Here is a 14,483-nt window from a genome sequence, read left to right on the forward strand (position 1 = left end):
TCCGCGGCCTCCCGTCCCTGGATGGAAGCTGCTGCTGAAGGCCCCCGACTGGAGAGCAGCCCACCTCCAGGGTGAGCGGGCTACTCAGGGTGGAGAGAACCGAACCTAGGGCCCGGATACCGCCCCTCTGGGTCATTACTGTGCCTGGGGGGGGGACATGGGGGTCCCCCGGAATGCCAGGTGGGGAGAGCCTGGGGCGGGCAGGCAGGAAGTGGAGGGGACGGAGGGTACTGGAAGGATCTCCAGCCCAGGTAGGCTGGGTGCGGCTGGAGCCCATGGGGGCAGGCCAGGGTGGGGGGCCTCAGAGGACGGAGGCCTGGGCACCCGGGCAGCGCTCAGCCCACCAACCCTCCTGGGTGCGGGGTCGCCAGGGCCCCGGCCCATCAGGAAAGCACTTTGACACCGAAGTGCTTGCGGAGCTGCTCCAGGAACACAAACGTCAGCACCGTGTGCGGCATGAGGCGGATTCCTGCAGGCAGGAGGCCCTGGGGACCCGGAAGCAGGAAGTGAGGGGAGCCCCAGGGCCCGCAGTCCCGCCCCCGCGGCCCCGCCCCCATCAATAGCCCACCTTGTAAAAGGCCAGCGGCCCCAGCTTTGCTGTCTCTACTGCGCAGTGGAGAACACCCTGCAGAAAACACAGAAATTAAACCATAAAAAGAGCTGCTTTGGGGCGCGTGGTGGCTCAGTGGGTTAAAGCCTCTGCCTTCAGCTCGGGTCATGATCCCAGGGTCCCTGCTTCCCCCTCTCTCTGCCTGCCTCTCTGCCTGCTTGTGATCTGTCAAATAAAAAAAAAAAAAAAGACAGAGAGCTGCTTTTTCTCAAGGCACACATGACAGCCCCGTCCCCAGCACTGGCCAGGGGCCCTGCGCAGTGAGCGGCCGGGCATCAAAGGTCGTGACGGCAGGCAGGCAAGGTCATTGGCTACCAGCCCTGCTGACACAGCAGAACCAGGCACAGGTGACCCTCTGGGCACCCACAGCGTATGGCGGCCCCACACAGTGGGGGGGGGCATCTGGCAAGAGGCATAGGGCCCAGTAAGGACACTGATGAGGCCACGCAGGGGCCCCGGGGTCTGGCCAGCCAGCTTGATTGCGGCCCCCACGGACTTTCACTGACTTCAGCGAACCAGCCAGCCCTGTGACACAGCAAGGAATCGGGTTAAATACACACAGGGCCGAGGCTGCTGCACAGCTGGCTGGAACAGCGGCGGGAGAGAAAGCCTCAGCCACGTGCCAGGATGAGGACACGGGTGCACCCAGCCACGGAGGCCGAGGGTGGCAGTGTGGGGACCCCTCCCGGGTCCCCCGTCCCCGCCCACACGCCTGTACCGTCGAGGGGGATGGTGCCTGCAGCCGCGACTCACCTGGTACTCGCCCTTGGAGTTCATGAGACGCGTCTTCAGGACATCCAGGGGCTGGCACAGGATCGTGGCACACCCACCCTACGGGGGAGCGTAGCACCGATGGGCCTGCCCATAGCCTCCTGCCTTCTGAGCCCCGGCCTCGTCCTGGGCACCCTCAGCTCCCGAGGCTGGTCGGCCCCAGGCCCCCAACGGCCAGGCCCGGCACTCACCGCGATGGAGCTGGCGACCAGGTGAGTGAGGACGCCGTCAGGCAGGTGCCCGGTGCTGAGCACCAGCTGCTTGGCCTGATCGTAGCAGGACAGCTGCAGGGGTGCGGCGGTGAGCAGGTCTGTGGGATGGCTCCCAGCCCCAGGGGGAGCAGACAGGGGCCCACAGGGACGTCACGGGGACCGACCAGGCGCCTGCTCTGAGGCACGTCTCCACGGTCACTGTGACCAGGCAGATGGGGGAGGCCCGACCGGGAGGGGCCTACCCACCTCCCCAGCCCCCGGGTGTGGTCCGAGCCCACGGCCTTCCTCCACCACCTCTCCAGGGGCCGAGGGCGGGTCCCCCAGATGCTGCCCCGAGAGCCCCCCGACCAGCAGGAGCCCCACCTGGCCCACGGTGACAAGCAACCCTCGGCTGGATGCCATGCTGGCGCCCGAGAACAGCTTCTTCAGACCCTCTGCCGGAGAACGGAGGTCAGGCGCCCAGCCCAGTGCCCCCCGGCCTCCCCCCAGGTCCTGCGCGACACTCCCAGGCCCTTCTGCCTCCTTGGACCCCCCCCCCCAAACACAGGGCCTGCTCCTCTTACCTTCCCGGGCCACGCGGTACAAGCCATCCACGGCGTGGGCATAGCTGCCAGGGACAGACCAGGGGCCCGTGTGAGGCTTTCCCTGCCCACTGGCCCCCACGGGAGGGCCCTCCATGGGGAGAGCCACGCAGCTCCCACTGGGGGCAGGGGACGACAGTGCCTGAAGACCCCCCCAAGGCTGGGCCTGGCTGTGGCTGTTCCTTAGGGTGAGAGGGTGGGGGGCCAGCCTGGAGCCCCGTTTTGCCCCTGGACTGGAGCCAATGCCTACTCTAGCTGGGGTGTCAGTCTGTAACAGCCTTGGGATCAACAGGATCTCAGACTTTGAAGAATGATATTTTTACTGTTAAAAAACAAAAAACAAAAAACCCCAGCTCCCAAACTTGTTTAAAGGCCCAAAGTCACTTAAACTTATAAACGGTCCTTCCTGTGAACAAGTACGAGACACCAGACAGGCAGGGGAACGCAGCCAGCCCCTACCCCGGCCTCTGGAAAGGACCCAGAAGCCCTCCTGACTCAGGGCGGATGGGCGCGGGGTCAGCCGTCTCTGCCGCTCCCGGGGACGCCACACGCAGCAGGGCCCGTTGGGACTCCCAGCTGGGGCCCGCAGAGCTGCTCAGGTCTCCCTGCCCATTGCTCCCGGCAGCCCCCACAAACCAGAGTAGAGCCCGGCCCGGCCACTCACTTGCGACGCTGACTCGGGGGCAGCTTCACGTCGTTCTGCATCCTGAAACCACCACACCGGCTCAGGGGCGGAAGGGGCCAGGGGCGGAAGGGGCCAGGTACGCCCCACACAGAGGCCCGCGCGCTGCGGGGCTCGCCCCGCCCCCTCCTCCCACTCCTGGGTCCAGGACCCCAAGGTCCAAGCGCTTGTCCCAAGCTGAACACACTGTGGACACCAGCGAGTAAGCCCCCCCCCGCCCTGTCAGGAGTCAGGAAAGACCCTGACCTTGGCGGGGGCGGGGCACACACTGACCTGACATTGACCATATCCGCGGGCGTCCCCACGAAGCCGCCAATGCAACCTGGGACGACAGACCCCAGAGCCAACATGGGACTCGGGCGTTGCCCACCTGCGCCCCCCCGCCCCCGGCCCGGCGGGCAACTCACCGCTGATGGCGCCCAGCAACACCTTCTTGTGGAAGGGCAGGGGCCCCTCGCTGCCCTTGGTCACGTGGTCCCGCACGGTCTCATAGATGGCGAACCGAGTCAGGGAGTAGGTCATCTGGGGGAACAGGGTGCTCAGAGGGTACAGGAGGCGCAGCCCGTCCCCCCCCCATCATGGGCCAGGGGTCAGGGAAGGACCCTCCCAAGGCCCCAAGGTCAGCAAGTGACTGGGTCGGCGCGGGACTGAGCCGATGCTCAAACCCGGGTTTCCCTCCCTGGGCTCAGTCTCCCCACCTCTCAGGGGAGGTCCCGAGCCAGCGCTGAGAGCGGGAGCCCTGCCCACCCAGCGTCCCGGGAGGGGCAGCCCGAGCACCTGTCGGCACAGGGAGGCGCTGAGGCCGTTGTAGAGCGCCAGCAGGCCGTCGGAGCGCACTACCCGCAGCGCCAGGCCCGTCATGCGCAGCTTCACCTGCTGCTGCGTCTGCAGGTGCACCTGTGGGGACAGCCGCGCACCCGCCGCTCCGGAGCTGCCCTCAGCCACACGGAGATGCAGCTCAGACGGGAAACCGGGGCACGGAGAGACACAGAGGTCGCCTACGGGGGCCCCGCTGGGACCCGGCCTACGGGCCCCAACCTCCATTCCACCCTATTCTGCCTTAGGAGCGACAACAGCGGGGAACGCGCCCGGCCTGCGAGGAACAGTCCACACACGCGTCCGGCCCTCACAGCGCGCGGCAGGAGTGGGGTCCTCAGTCCCACGCCGATGAGGACACTGAGGCAGGATGCAGACCCCGGCTAGGGGACTCCAGAGCCCCGTGTTTTTTTTTTTTCCCAAGATTGATTGATTGATTGATTTGACAGACAGAGATCACAAGCTGGCAGAGAGGCACGCAGGGGTGGGGGGGGGAAGCAGGCTCCCTGCTGGGCAGAGATCCCGATGCGGGACTCGATCCCAGGACCCCGAGATCATGACCTGAGCTGAAGGCAGAGGCTTAACCCACTGAGCCACCCAGGCGCCCCTCCAGAGCCCCATTTCTTAGCCATGCTACTTCTCAAGAGGGATCAAAAATTATGGGGACGGGGTGCCTGGGGGGCTCAGCTGTTAAGCGGCTGCCTTTGGCTCAGGTCGTGATCCCGAGGTCCTGGGATCGAGCCCTTCATCGGGCTCCCCCTCTCCCACTCCCCCTGCTTGTGTTCCCTCTCTCACAGTCTTAGTCAAATAAATATAATTGTAAAAAAAAAAAATGTTAGGGGGCCTCAGAGACAGGCTGAAGAAACATGAAGGGCTTGGAAGACATGCTGGGGGTCCAGTGGGGGAGACGGGAAAGGACGCTCCTGGAGGGCTGGGGCACGGCCTTCCCAGAGTCTGTCCTACGCCCCACTCTGCCCGGCCCCAATCACGTTCTGGCTGGGCCTACTCGGGGAGGTTATGGACCCTCCTGCCTCAGTTTCCCTCAGTGTGCTATGAGGATTAAGTAGCTGGTGGGTGTACCTTTCCCTTCCTTTTTCTCTTCCCTTCCCAGGGCCTTGGGTGTGGGCCCCATTTTACGCCTGGACTGGAGCCAATGCCTGCTCTAGCTGGGGTGTCTGGCTGGTGGGGCAGCGAAGGTGGGGAGGGGTGGAGAGTGTTTTGTGCTCCGCTCAGCCGCATCGGCTGGTTGGACAGGACAGAGGGCACGGGGCCTGGAGGCAAGGTGTCCACGCGGAAAGCAGCCCTTGTCCAGGCCAGAAGCAGCTGTGCCACTGAGCCAGGGCACGGGGCAAAAGGAGAGTTCAAAGAGCTGTAAAGTCATTTCTCCAGTGGCCACCCGTCGAGAGGCAACCAGCTCAGCCAGGGAGGCCAGCCTCCAAGGCTGCCACGCTGCCTGCTGCCCCCCCCCCCCCCCCCGCAGAGGGCTGCGTCCTCCCCGGGCCAGACAGCAGTCAGAGTCCTGTGGCTGCCTGCCTCCCTTAACCTCCCTCCTGGCGGCCTTCTGCAGCAAAACAGCACCAGCGGGGCAGGGCATGGGACAGCGAAGCCCCAAGGAGCCTCGGACAGTGGACAGGGCCCTTGGAAGCTGCGGCCCCCATAGTCAGACACAGCCAAACCCTAGGGTGGCGCAGGTCCGCGTGGGCAACGGGAAAGCAAAGCAAAACAGACACGAGGAGGTTTCTCCGTTCTCAAACCAAAAAGCAGCTTTCTGTTCACGGTCACCTCCTCTCTCGGTGGTCACTGCATCCCCCGGGGCCTGGCCCTGTTCCCCCCGCCGCCTCTCAGGCCTCTCGCAGGACAAGCCAGGTGTCAGGTGCGCCAGTGGGGCCACCACCTCCAGCCCCCACGTCGGCTAGTGGCTAGTCCTGCCCGGACTGTTGGTTTGGTTTGCGTATTCACTGGGGAAGTCCATCCCCTCCATTTAGAACAAAGGCTGCTGGAAGAAACAGGTCCTCAGGTGGAGGAGGGCCGCGGGGGTGGGGGTGCTGCCTGGCAGGAGGCTGAGGTCTGGGTGAACAGGGCCACAGGCGCCAGTCCCTCCCAGGGAGTGAGTATGGGGGTCAGGCTGCTTTGCAGGGGGTGGGGAGGGAAGGAGGTGGCCAGGGAGCTGCCCCCTGGCCCCAGGTTCCCCAGGGCAGGGCCTCCTGGGCAGACCAGGCTTTGCATCATTGGCCCTTTCTTCTTTGTTCTTTGTAGTGAGAAAGGGACAGAAAACAAACCCCCCTTGGCTGGCCCCGGGAGACAAGAGCAGCTCTGTCTCCTACTGCCCCACAAGCACTTTTCCTAAAAAAAGTAAAATGAGTGTGAATGCTTCCTGCCCGCCCCCAGAGCAGGACCTGCGTGGGCACAGGGTCTGCGGCTTCCAGGTGCCCTCCCAGTCCAGGAGGAAGCAGCCCGGGGCAGGGACCTGCAGGGACGGGTCGCATTCCCTCATTGTGCGCTGGGTACCCACCGGCCGGGGAGGCCACCTGGCCCACGCGCTGGGGGTGCTGGAGCCACCCAGCGCGCACCCCACAGAACCACCCCCTCGACTCCAAACCCGGCGGACTCCTGTCCTCGGAGCTGCGGGATGGAAACGGACTCAGAGAGGCCAAGCGGCCGGCCCAAGGTCACACAGGTGGTATGGGGCACGACCGACGCTGGACGCGACCCGCGGTCCCCGACAAGGGGCACCTCCGCCGCGGAGTGGGCAGGTCTCCGGCGGGCGCAGAGAACCGCAAGGCGGCCCCAAGTCTCAGGCCCTCCCGGGCCGGTGCGGGGCGAGGCGGGTCAGCGGCCAGGGGCGGGCGGCCCCCCGCGCCTCCCCCCCGCCCGCCCCCGCCCGCGCCGCGCCGCGCCGGCCTCACCTTGAGCAGGTCTAACGGGTGCGTGCAGCAGGCGGCCCCGCAGGAGGCCAGTCCCCCGAAGTACCAGCGCGACACGCGCGCCTCCGCCGCCATGGCCCGCGCCGCGGACGCCCGGGAGCGCCGGCGGCTCGCTCGCGGCTCCTGCTGCCCGCAGCCCGGCCCCGGCCTCCGCCCGGCCGCGCCCCGGCCCCGACTGCCGCCCCGGACCCCGGCCCGCACCGCCGCCCGCGCCGAGTTCAAAGCGCCACCCGCCACCCGCGCCCCGCGCAGCCAATGCGCCCGCGCGGCCCAGGGGGCGGGGCCGGCTAGACCCCGCCTCGAGCCGGGGGCGGGGCGGACCGCGCGCGTCTTAAAGCGGCCGCGTCCCGGCAGCGGAGTCGACTGGGTACCGCGGAGCTGCCGGCCGCCGTACCCGAGGGGTGGGGGCGTGGCCGGCCCCCCGCCCCTGCACCAACTCCTGGGAGTCTGCTGGGTGGGCCCGCTCCACTGCCCCCGGGAACCCGGCGACCCCCGCCCCCCTCCGCCCCTGCAGGGTCACCCCCACGCCTAGGGCAGGTCTCCGAAGGTCAACCCGGAGGAGCGGCCTCGGCGCCCGGCCAGTCCCTGACACACCCGAAGGCCAGCCTCCTGCAAACAGCCCGCCCCAGCCACGGCCCTGACCTTGCACCCAGCGTCCCAGCCCCACCACGCAGGCCCTAGGGGTCAGCCCTGGGACACGTGCATGCGCAACGCGGGTGGCAGAAAGCCTTCCTGGAGCCAGTCTGCGGATTACAGGGAAACTAGGGGCAAAGGACAGTTCGGGACTAGCCGACCTCCGTTGCTCCCAGCCAAGTGCAGCCTCAGGTGTGCTCTGACCAGACAGTCCCAGGCAGCCGTCCTGGAGGGGACCAGGAGACGGGAAGTTCTGAGCCATGGTGGGTGCCGGCTTCTGGGAGGTGGTAGTGGGAGTCTGCGTGCCCCCAGGAGACAGCCACCTGTGCGCAGGTCCCCACTCTCATTCCACCAGCCAGCAAATAGGAGGCGCGAGTGTGCTCTAGGCTAAAGACGCATCTGCTGGGCAAGGAGGAAATCTGCACCGCGGGGTCACCTTCCGGCCGGGCACAAGGACCCAGAGGAGACCGAGCCGGAGACCCATCCTACAGGAAGATGCGGGTCAGGGCGGGGGTGGGCACAGTGGGCGGAGGGTCACAGCAATTTCCCGGAAGCCAGAGAGGAGGCATCTGGCTGGCTCAGTTCCAAGAGCATGTGACTTTTGTTCTTGGGGTTCTGCGTTCAAGCCCCTCATTGGACAAAAAAACTCAGTTGTATTTCTACGTATCAGCAATAAAGTGAAATTAAGTTAGGAAAAGCAATTCCATCAAAAAAACACCCCAAAACCAAAAACAGAAGGTGTGAGACACACACCAAAAGCTCTGCAACAAAAAGTGAGTCATGGAACGAGGCGGCTTCCACACCTACGGCTTTTGTTCTTAGAGACAGGTCACACGCCAGATCAGTGGGCTGCAGGGAGTGACCTGAAGAGACCTGAACACTGAAAACCTCAAGAGCAGCCCAGCACCCCAGCACCGCGCAGCCTGGAACTCCCTCGAGGCCTGGCAAGGCTTGGGGAGAGCAGTCCAGGGGTGGAGGAATGCTGGGAAATGGAAAATGCACCAAGTATGGGGAACCTTTTTAAGAAAAAGGTGGCATTTTGCAAGCTGTACATCAGCGAACTCAAGGATCCCCAGATAAATTCTCAAATGGATTCTAATGACTTGTTCATGAACCCAAGGTCTTAGATGGGGAGATCAGGTGAGGTCTTGAAAACAAGGCTGCCTGGCCAGACCTCTCAGGTGGGGCCCGTCTGCGCTGCTGCACTCCCTCGTCCTCACGCTGCTTAGGGAGGACTGATGGGGCCACGTGGGGGGCCAGGCAGACACCGGAGTCCCTGGAATGGGCAAGAGCTCCAGATCTTTTCCGTGTTTCACGAACCTAGCACTTCCACCAGGATCTGATGGGACCTGTAAGGTTTTGTGTGGGTGCTTTCACTGCGACTCAGGACGCACAGCAGACCCACCCCTCTGCTGAGCCCAGGGGCCAAGGTCACATGACCTCCCAGGGATTCAGGGCGCACCCACCTATTGCCGGGTCGGAGACACAACTTGATCGGCCAACTGCAGAGCAGAGCAGGAGGGATGGGGGTAGGACCAGCCAGGACCACGAGGTCAGGTGGATAGCCCCAAGCGAAGAACTCGTGAGCACAGCCCGAGCCCAGTGTCAGGCAGACGGAATGGGGCTGGCCTGAGAGCCCCATGGCCCTGGTTCAGCAACACCTGCTCTTCCGAGCAGCCATCCCCAGTCCAGCCAGCATAGAGCAGGAGGAGGGAGTCCCCACCATCACCCCAACTCCTCTGCAAAGGCAAGGGGGCTCAGAGAACACGCAGACTCTGCATGTGACCTGCCAAGGCCGGCTGAGGACTGTCTCTGAATTCAGACCACTCCCTTCCCCCAGAAGACGCAGCTGGGTTTGCAGGGTGCAGGGCCAGCCATACCCGCTCCAAGTGGCCTAGTAGGTGCCGGTTGAGGGATGGGCCCACCAGATCTGCTGATGGTGAATCATTAACTCTCCAGGCCAGCTGGGGCCACAGACTGGGCCAGTGGGGTTCTTGGGGTCAGGGAGCAGCCTTCTTATAAAGCGTTCAGCAGGAAGCATGTTCTCTGGGTGCTGGGCACGCCTCCCCCACGCCTGTCCTGAGGGGTTCTCTCCCAACGTGATGTCCCCTTTTGGTCCCGCAGCCCTGTCCTTGAAGATCATTCTTCCAGTGTGGCCAGGAAGGGGATACAGGGGTCTGCCATTCTCGGTCTGCTAAAGACCCCCACAGGTGCCCCACGCCCACTTCCTGGGGGATGATCTGCCATCAGCCACATGCTGGCTGACACCCCCCAGGCAGGGCGGACATCGCACACACCCCATGGTGTGCTCCTGCCAGCCCTGGGAGGTCAGGCCCCTGCACACAAAGGATCCAAAGACCGCCGGTGACCCCCACATGTCCTGCTGGGCAATGAGGGGGCCACCTTAGCCAGCTCAGCCTGGCCCACCCAGACACATCACTCTGCACACACCGCGCCCGAACAATGTATTTTTCTCAGTGGCCACCAGGGGGTGCGCGTTGACCGCGATATGTTCTAGAGTCCGTCTCCCTGGCGCTCGCTCACACAGGAGCCGTGCCTCCAGGCTCGGTAGGTCCATCCGCCTGACGGAGTCGGCCCATAGGCACCAGTGCCGTCCTGTCCGGAGGCCGCTCCCCCCAGCGGGGCCCAGATGCTGGGGCCTCACCCAGGTCCCAGGCACCCCTGTCCACCAGTCCTCAGAGCTGGCCTACTCCAGAACCACAGTGCCGCCCACCGCCTCCAGGGCTGCCTTGATCTTCTCTGCCTCGGCCTTGGCGACATTGGCTTTGATTTCCTGGGGCAGGGACTCCACCAGCTTCTTTGCCTGCCACAGAGCAAAGTCAGAAATGGGGCCTGGGTGACTGCAACTGACCTGCCCCAGAAGGAGCCAGTCCCGGTGCCATTCGCGTGTTAGGGACAGCTGGGGGGGCCCGTGCAGCATGCAGGCTCACCTGAACGAGGTTTATGCCCTGGATGTAGTTCTTGATTTCCTTGATCAGCTTCACTTTGTCCACAGGCTTTGCCTCTGTCAAGCGGACGGTGAAGTGCGTCTGTTCTTTCTGTGCCGGGACATCATCTTCTGCCACCTCGGGGAGGGAGAGAGCAAGCACCGGGTAAACTGGCACATCTGCTCCTGGGCGGTCCTGTCCTGTAACCCCAGGCCCCAAAGCCAGGCCAGCAAGGCCTGCCGTTCCCACAGGAGGCGAACCAGCCAGAGCCTTCCCTCCCTCACACACCCCCCGGCTGAGACCCGGCTCCCTCGCTGGGAAGGCTGCCTTCTCCCGGAGGCTGTTCAGACTCTGCCTCCCCCTTGCCACCCGCTCAAGTTCCCTCATCCTGCCAAAGCTGGAATGTGGGGGACAGGCAGGGGCCACCCACAGCTCTTATTCAGCAGCGTGTCAGGAAAACAGCAGCATTCCCGTCCTCAGCCAAACCCCAATCCCTCATGGGGGACAAAGTGACAGGCAGCTGCACTCCACCTTCCCCAAGGGACCCTGGAGGGGAGGGTGGGAGGAGCCGCTGCTGTCACAGGCGCAGGGGTAGCACCGCCGCGGGGCCCCGCAGCCCCGGGCAGTGTGGTCTGGATTTGCCCCCGGGTTGTTAACGGTGTCCTTTCATTCTCAGGAACGTTCCAGCCCAGACAGTAAATTCCACAGTAATTCTGTCACTCCTTGCCCCAAATGCTCAGCCTGAATCTTATCAGCCTGTAAAGCCGCCAGTTCACAGCAGATGGGGGGAGCGGGGCTGATGCCACTGGAACCCTCAGACACATCTGGGACGGGGGACCCTCTACAGGACCCCTGACCTAGGGGATGGCCATGGAATGCAGACTGAGGACAGGAGCCAGACTTCACAGACCCAGGGACCAGATGCGACCAGACAGACCGTACTTAGGCTGGGGTAGACCAACTGCTGCGGAGTCTGGGACCGTCAGCGGGTCTGGATGTCTGAGCTAGAAAATCACCGTTAATGACGTTTGTTGCACACACGGCTTGTGGCTTCATTAAGAAAACACCTCGGTTTGAGAGACATGGGCTGGAGCACACAGAGAAAGGACAGACCAGACACGCGCCTTAAACACCAAGGGAAAAGCGAGGTAAATATGGAAAAACCTTATTGCTACTGGGGCGGGATGGTAAGTATATGGGTTGTTCTTTGTACTTGTTGATAACTTTGGAATCTCCCCCACCCCAATTGCAACATCCCCCCCATGAAACAAAAACCACAACAAAAGTGTGTGACTTCAGGTCTGGTTTCTTCATGGAGAACCAAACCTGCCCACCTCCACCCCCCAATCTCTGGTTCAGCCCTGACGGTGCCCCACGACTCGTGGACGCTGGCCCTCTGCCGGGAACTCTGCTCTCTTCCCGTAATGCCTCACATCTCCCCCACGGGGTCACCACCTTCTTATAGCCTTCCTTGAAGCTGTAACCCTCCCGTGATCTTCCCTACCTTTTCCCCCCGCACTTATGATGCTCTGCTATGCAACAAAATTTTTCTTTCTCCTCTTATTTCATTGAACAAGAAGCACGGTCTCCGTGTGGGCAGGGACCTGCATGTCCTTGGCAGGGAAGGCGTCCCAAGCAGGCTGCAGGGGGCCCACAGGGAGAACACAACTTTGTGGGATGGGTCGGCTGATGCAGGCCCAAGATGAGGGGCAATGAGAGAAATGTGGCCACGTGACGTGGTGGCACCCTTTTGTGGGGGCCCCTGGCCTGTGCTCACCTCGGGGGTTGCTGCCGCAGCCGGGGCAGCTCCAGGCATCGCGCCGCCCATCGGCATGAGTCCGACATCCTGGATCTTCAGCGTTTTCTGCAGGGAGAAGGGACAGCAGTTCAAACACACCCACACCACAAGCCCAGCGCGGCCCTTGCACTTGGGGAGCCGCTTCGGACATGACGCTCCCCACATAGAGCGTACACAGGGCAGGGGCCAGGCCGTGATACCTTCAGAAGCTCGTTGAGATCGGAGATCTCCAGGAGCGTCAGGCTGGCGATGTCCCGGACCAGCTGCTGGATCTTGGGGGGGTACTCCTTGGGCGCGTTATCCAGCGGGGCACCGGCGAGGGCCTCCCCCCTCCGACGGCTGCTGCATCTCATCAGCCGCACAGCGCAGACGCGCGGCACCTGTTGCCTAGCCCCCCACCAACACGGCCGTCAGCCGGGCCCAGGCGGGGGCCCGGACGGGGGCGGGGGTCGCAGCAGCTCAGGTCTAGCTCCTTGGTCCCAGACCAGGGTTCTCGGATGCGGGGTGCAGGCGGACGAGGGGGCTCCGGGCCTCCCTCAGTTCTTCCCCGAGTCTCAGAAACCCGCGCACGGACTTGCAGGTGCGTTAGTTTCCGGGTGGACGCACTACCGGCCCGCGGGAGCAGGACGGGGACCTGAACGCGTCCGGTCTCGGATCGCCGCTCCGACGCTGGGGCCCTCGGGCGGCTCGACGCCCACGCGCCGACGGAAGCCCTACCACGGCCTTGGGGCTGCGGGGGAAACTGAGGCTCGGGGAGGGGCAGGGACCTGCGCACGGTCATCTGGAGCCACCCCGAGCACACTCAGCCGCCCGCGAGGGTAGGGAGTGGGCGGAGGGGGTCCCTCGCGACCCCGCACCGCCGTCGGGACCCGCGAGTCGGGGTGGCCTCCCGCCCGACGCCGCCCCCAGCCTGCACCCTCAGTTGCCGGCCGAGGCCCCCGACCTTGCCACCCCGCCAGCCCTCGGAGATACCTGGCGAGACGGAGCGCAGCGCCCTGAAGCCTGAGACACGGCCCCCAAATGGGGCGAGCGGCTGCGGACAGCATCGGTCCGCGGGCGGGAAGGTCACACGCGGCTCCCCGGGAGGAGGACGCTCTAGCCGCCGGGGCCGCGGAGCATTCGAGGTGAGTGAGGACGCTCTAGCCGCCGGGGCCGCCGAGCATTCGAGCTGCGTGAGGACGCTCTTGCCCACGAGGCCGCCGGGGAAACAAGTTGGAGAGGACGCTCTAGCCGCACCTCGTGCGGGCTTCCCCTCGCTCTCTGTGGTTACCCGCAGGGCGACGAGCCGCGCAGGCGCGGAGGCTTGTTGGTGGCGGCTGGGAGTTGGGGTCGGGGTCCTGGGGCGGGACGCTGAGTCGCTGGTGCCCTCTTCTCCCAAGGGGGACCAAGGCCGAGAAGGCCGAGGCTCGGGGAGGTGGTCCGGGCCCCGGAGCAGTCCGGCCAGGGAGGACAGTGCAGTGACCCCTACTCCCCGACACCCGCCGGACCCTCGCGCCGGCTGACCCAGCGTTTCGGCTCCGCTGCGGGGCGGGCGTGAGGGTCCCCAGTGCCCTTCTCGGCAGGCCCCGTGGTGGGGGCCACGCCCGCCCTGGCCGCCCGCAGCCGGGGTCACCTAGCGCCGGGAGCTCCGCTGCCCTCTGGGCAGCCCTCCGCGTCCTCCTCCCCCTGGAGGGCGGCCCTTGGCGCCAGCGCGGGAGCACGTTTTCTCTCGGGTCACGCCGCCACGGAGCCACGGAGCCAGGCCGCGTCCTGGGCCCGCGCGTCTGGGCGGTTGAACTCGGGGTTCTCTGCTGACAGCGACCCTAGGGTTGTGATGGAGCCTGGAAGGGTTGGGGGCTGGGGTCGCGGGCGAGAGGGCTGGCGGTTCACCTGGGGGAAGGGACCGCGTTCGCCCTGGCTGCGCATCCAGCGGCCTGAACCCCCCCCCCAAGTCCCGCCGTCCTTCCCTTGCGGCGCTCAAACACTCCGCACGGGTGGGGCGCGGGGGCCTTCAGCCCAGCCCTTCGCCTGCCCTGCTGGTCAGTCTCCTCTCCCAGCCGCCGTTCTGTGAGCCGACGCCGAGCAGCACTTACCAAATCAGGAAGGCCGAGCTCTCCCGGCCCTGCCTCTGGTCTGAGCTCCGATGGCCTATTAGTCCGCTTCTCCATAGAAGAGCAAATGCTGGGTCACCTCAGAGGTGTTTACGGTGTGGGACACGGTCCGAACTCTGGGTGCCAGGGGCTGGGCCTACAGTATCTTACGGCTTTTTCTTTTTTTTTTTTAAGATTTTATTTATTTGACCACAAGCAAAGAGGCTGTTGGGGGTGGGGGGTAAGCAGGCTCCCCGCTGAGCAGAGAGCCCAGTGCGATGCAGGGCTCCATGTGGGGCTTGATCCCCAGACCCTGAGATCACGACCTGAGCCGAAGGCAGAGGCTTTAACCCACTGAGCCACCCAGGTGCCCCTATCTTAAGGTATTTTCTTCCAGACCACAGCTCTGCTGTATGAATCACACTCCTTCCTTGGGCTT

At 64.7% G+C, this 14,483-nt stretch overlaps 2 protein-coding genes across 3 annotated transcripts; both read right to left on the bottom strand.

Moving 5' to 3' along the window:
* Positions 1-284: 284 nt before the first annotated feature.
* On the bottom strand, positions 285-7,624 carry SLC25A10 (solute carrier family 25 member 10). Of its 2 annotated transcripts, none has more exons than XM_044247217.1 (11): positions 7,391-7,624; positions 3,634-3,753; positions 3,264-3,378; positions 3,130-3,178; positions 2,839-2,880; positions 2,157-2,200; positions 1,957-2,027; positions 1,573-1,665; positions 1,364-1,441; positions 569-625; positions 285-485 (listed from the first exon to the last, which is right to left on the bottom strand). In XM_044247217.1, the coding sequence occupies exons 2-11, from the start codon at positions 3,715-3,717 to the stop codon at positions 384-386; spliced, it is 735 nt and encodes a 244-aa protein (XP_044103152.1). In that variant the 5' UTR covers positions 3,718-3,753; positions 7,391-7,624; the 3' UTR covers positions 285-383. The 2 variants fall into 2 exon arrangements, with proteins under 2 accessions (XP_044103152.1, XP_044103151.1); XM_044247216.1 differs by lacking the exon at positions 7,391-7,624 and adding an exon at positions 6,579-6,715.
* Positions 7,625-9,677: 2,053 nt separating this feature from the next.
* MRPL12 (mitochondrial ribosomal protein L12) lies at positions 9,678-13,087 on the bottom strand. The gene is made up of 5 exons (XM_044247218.1): positions 12,948-13,087; positions 12,176-12,362; positions 11,955-12,041; positions 10,181-10,315; positions 9,678-10,053 (listed from the first exon to the last, which is right to left on the bottom strand). Exons 1-5 carry the CDS (start codon positions 13,019-13,021, stop codon positions 9,937-9,939), a joined length of 600 nt encoding a protein of 199 aa, XP_044103153.1. The 5' UTR covers positions 13,022-13,087; the 3' UTR covers positions 9,678-9,936.
* Between the last annotated feature and the right edge of the window lie 1,396 nt (positions 13,088-14,483).

Source organism: Neovison vison, chromosome 5 (genome assembly GCF_020171115.1).
Source record: "Neovison vison isolate M4711 chromosome 5, ASM_NN_V1, whole genome shotgun sequence".
Classification (NCBI taxonomy): Eukaryota; Metazoa; Chordata; class Mammalia; order Carnivora; family Mustelidae; genus Neogale; species Neogale vison.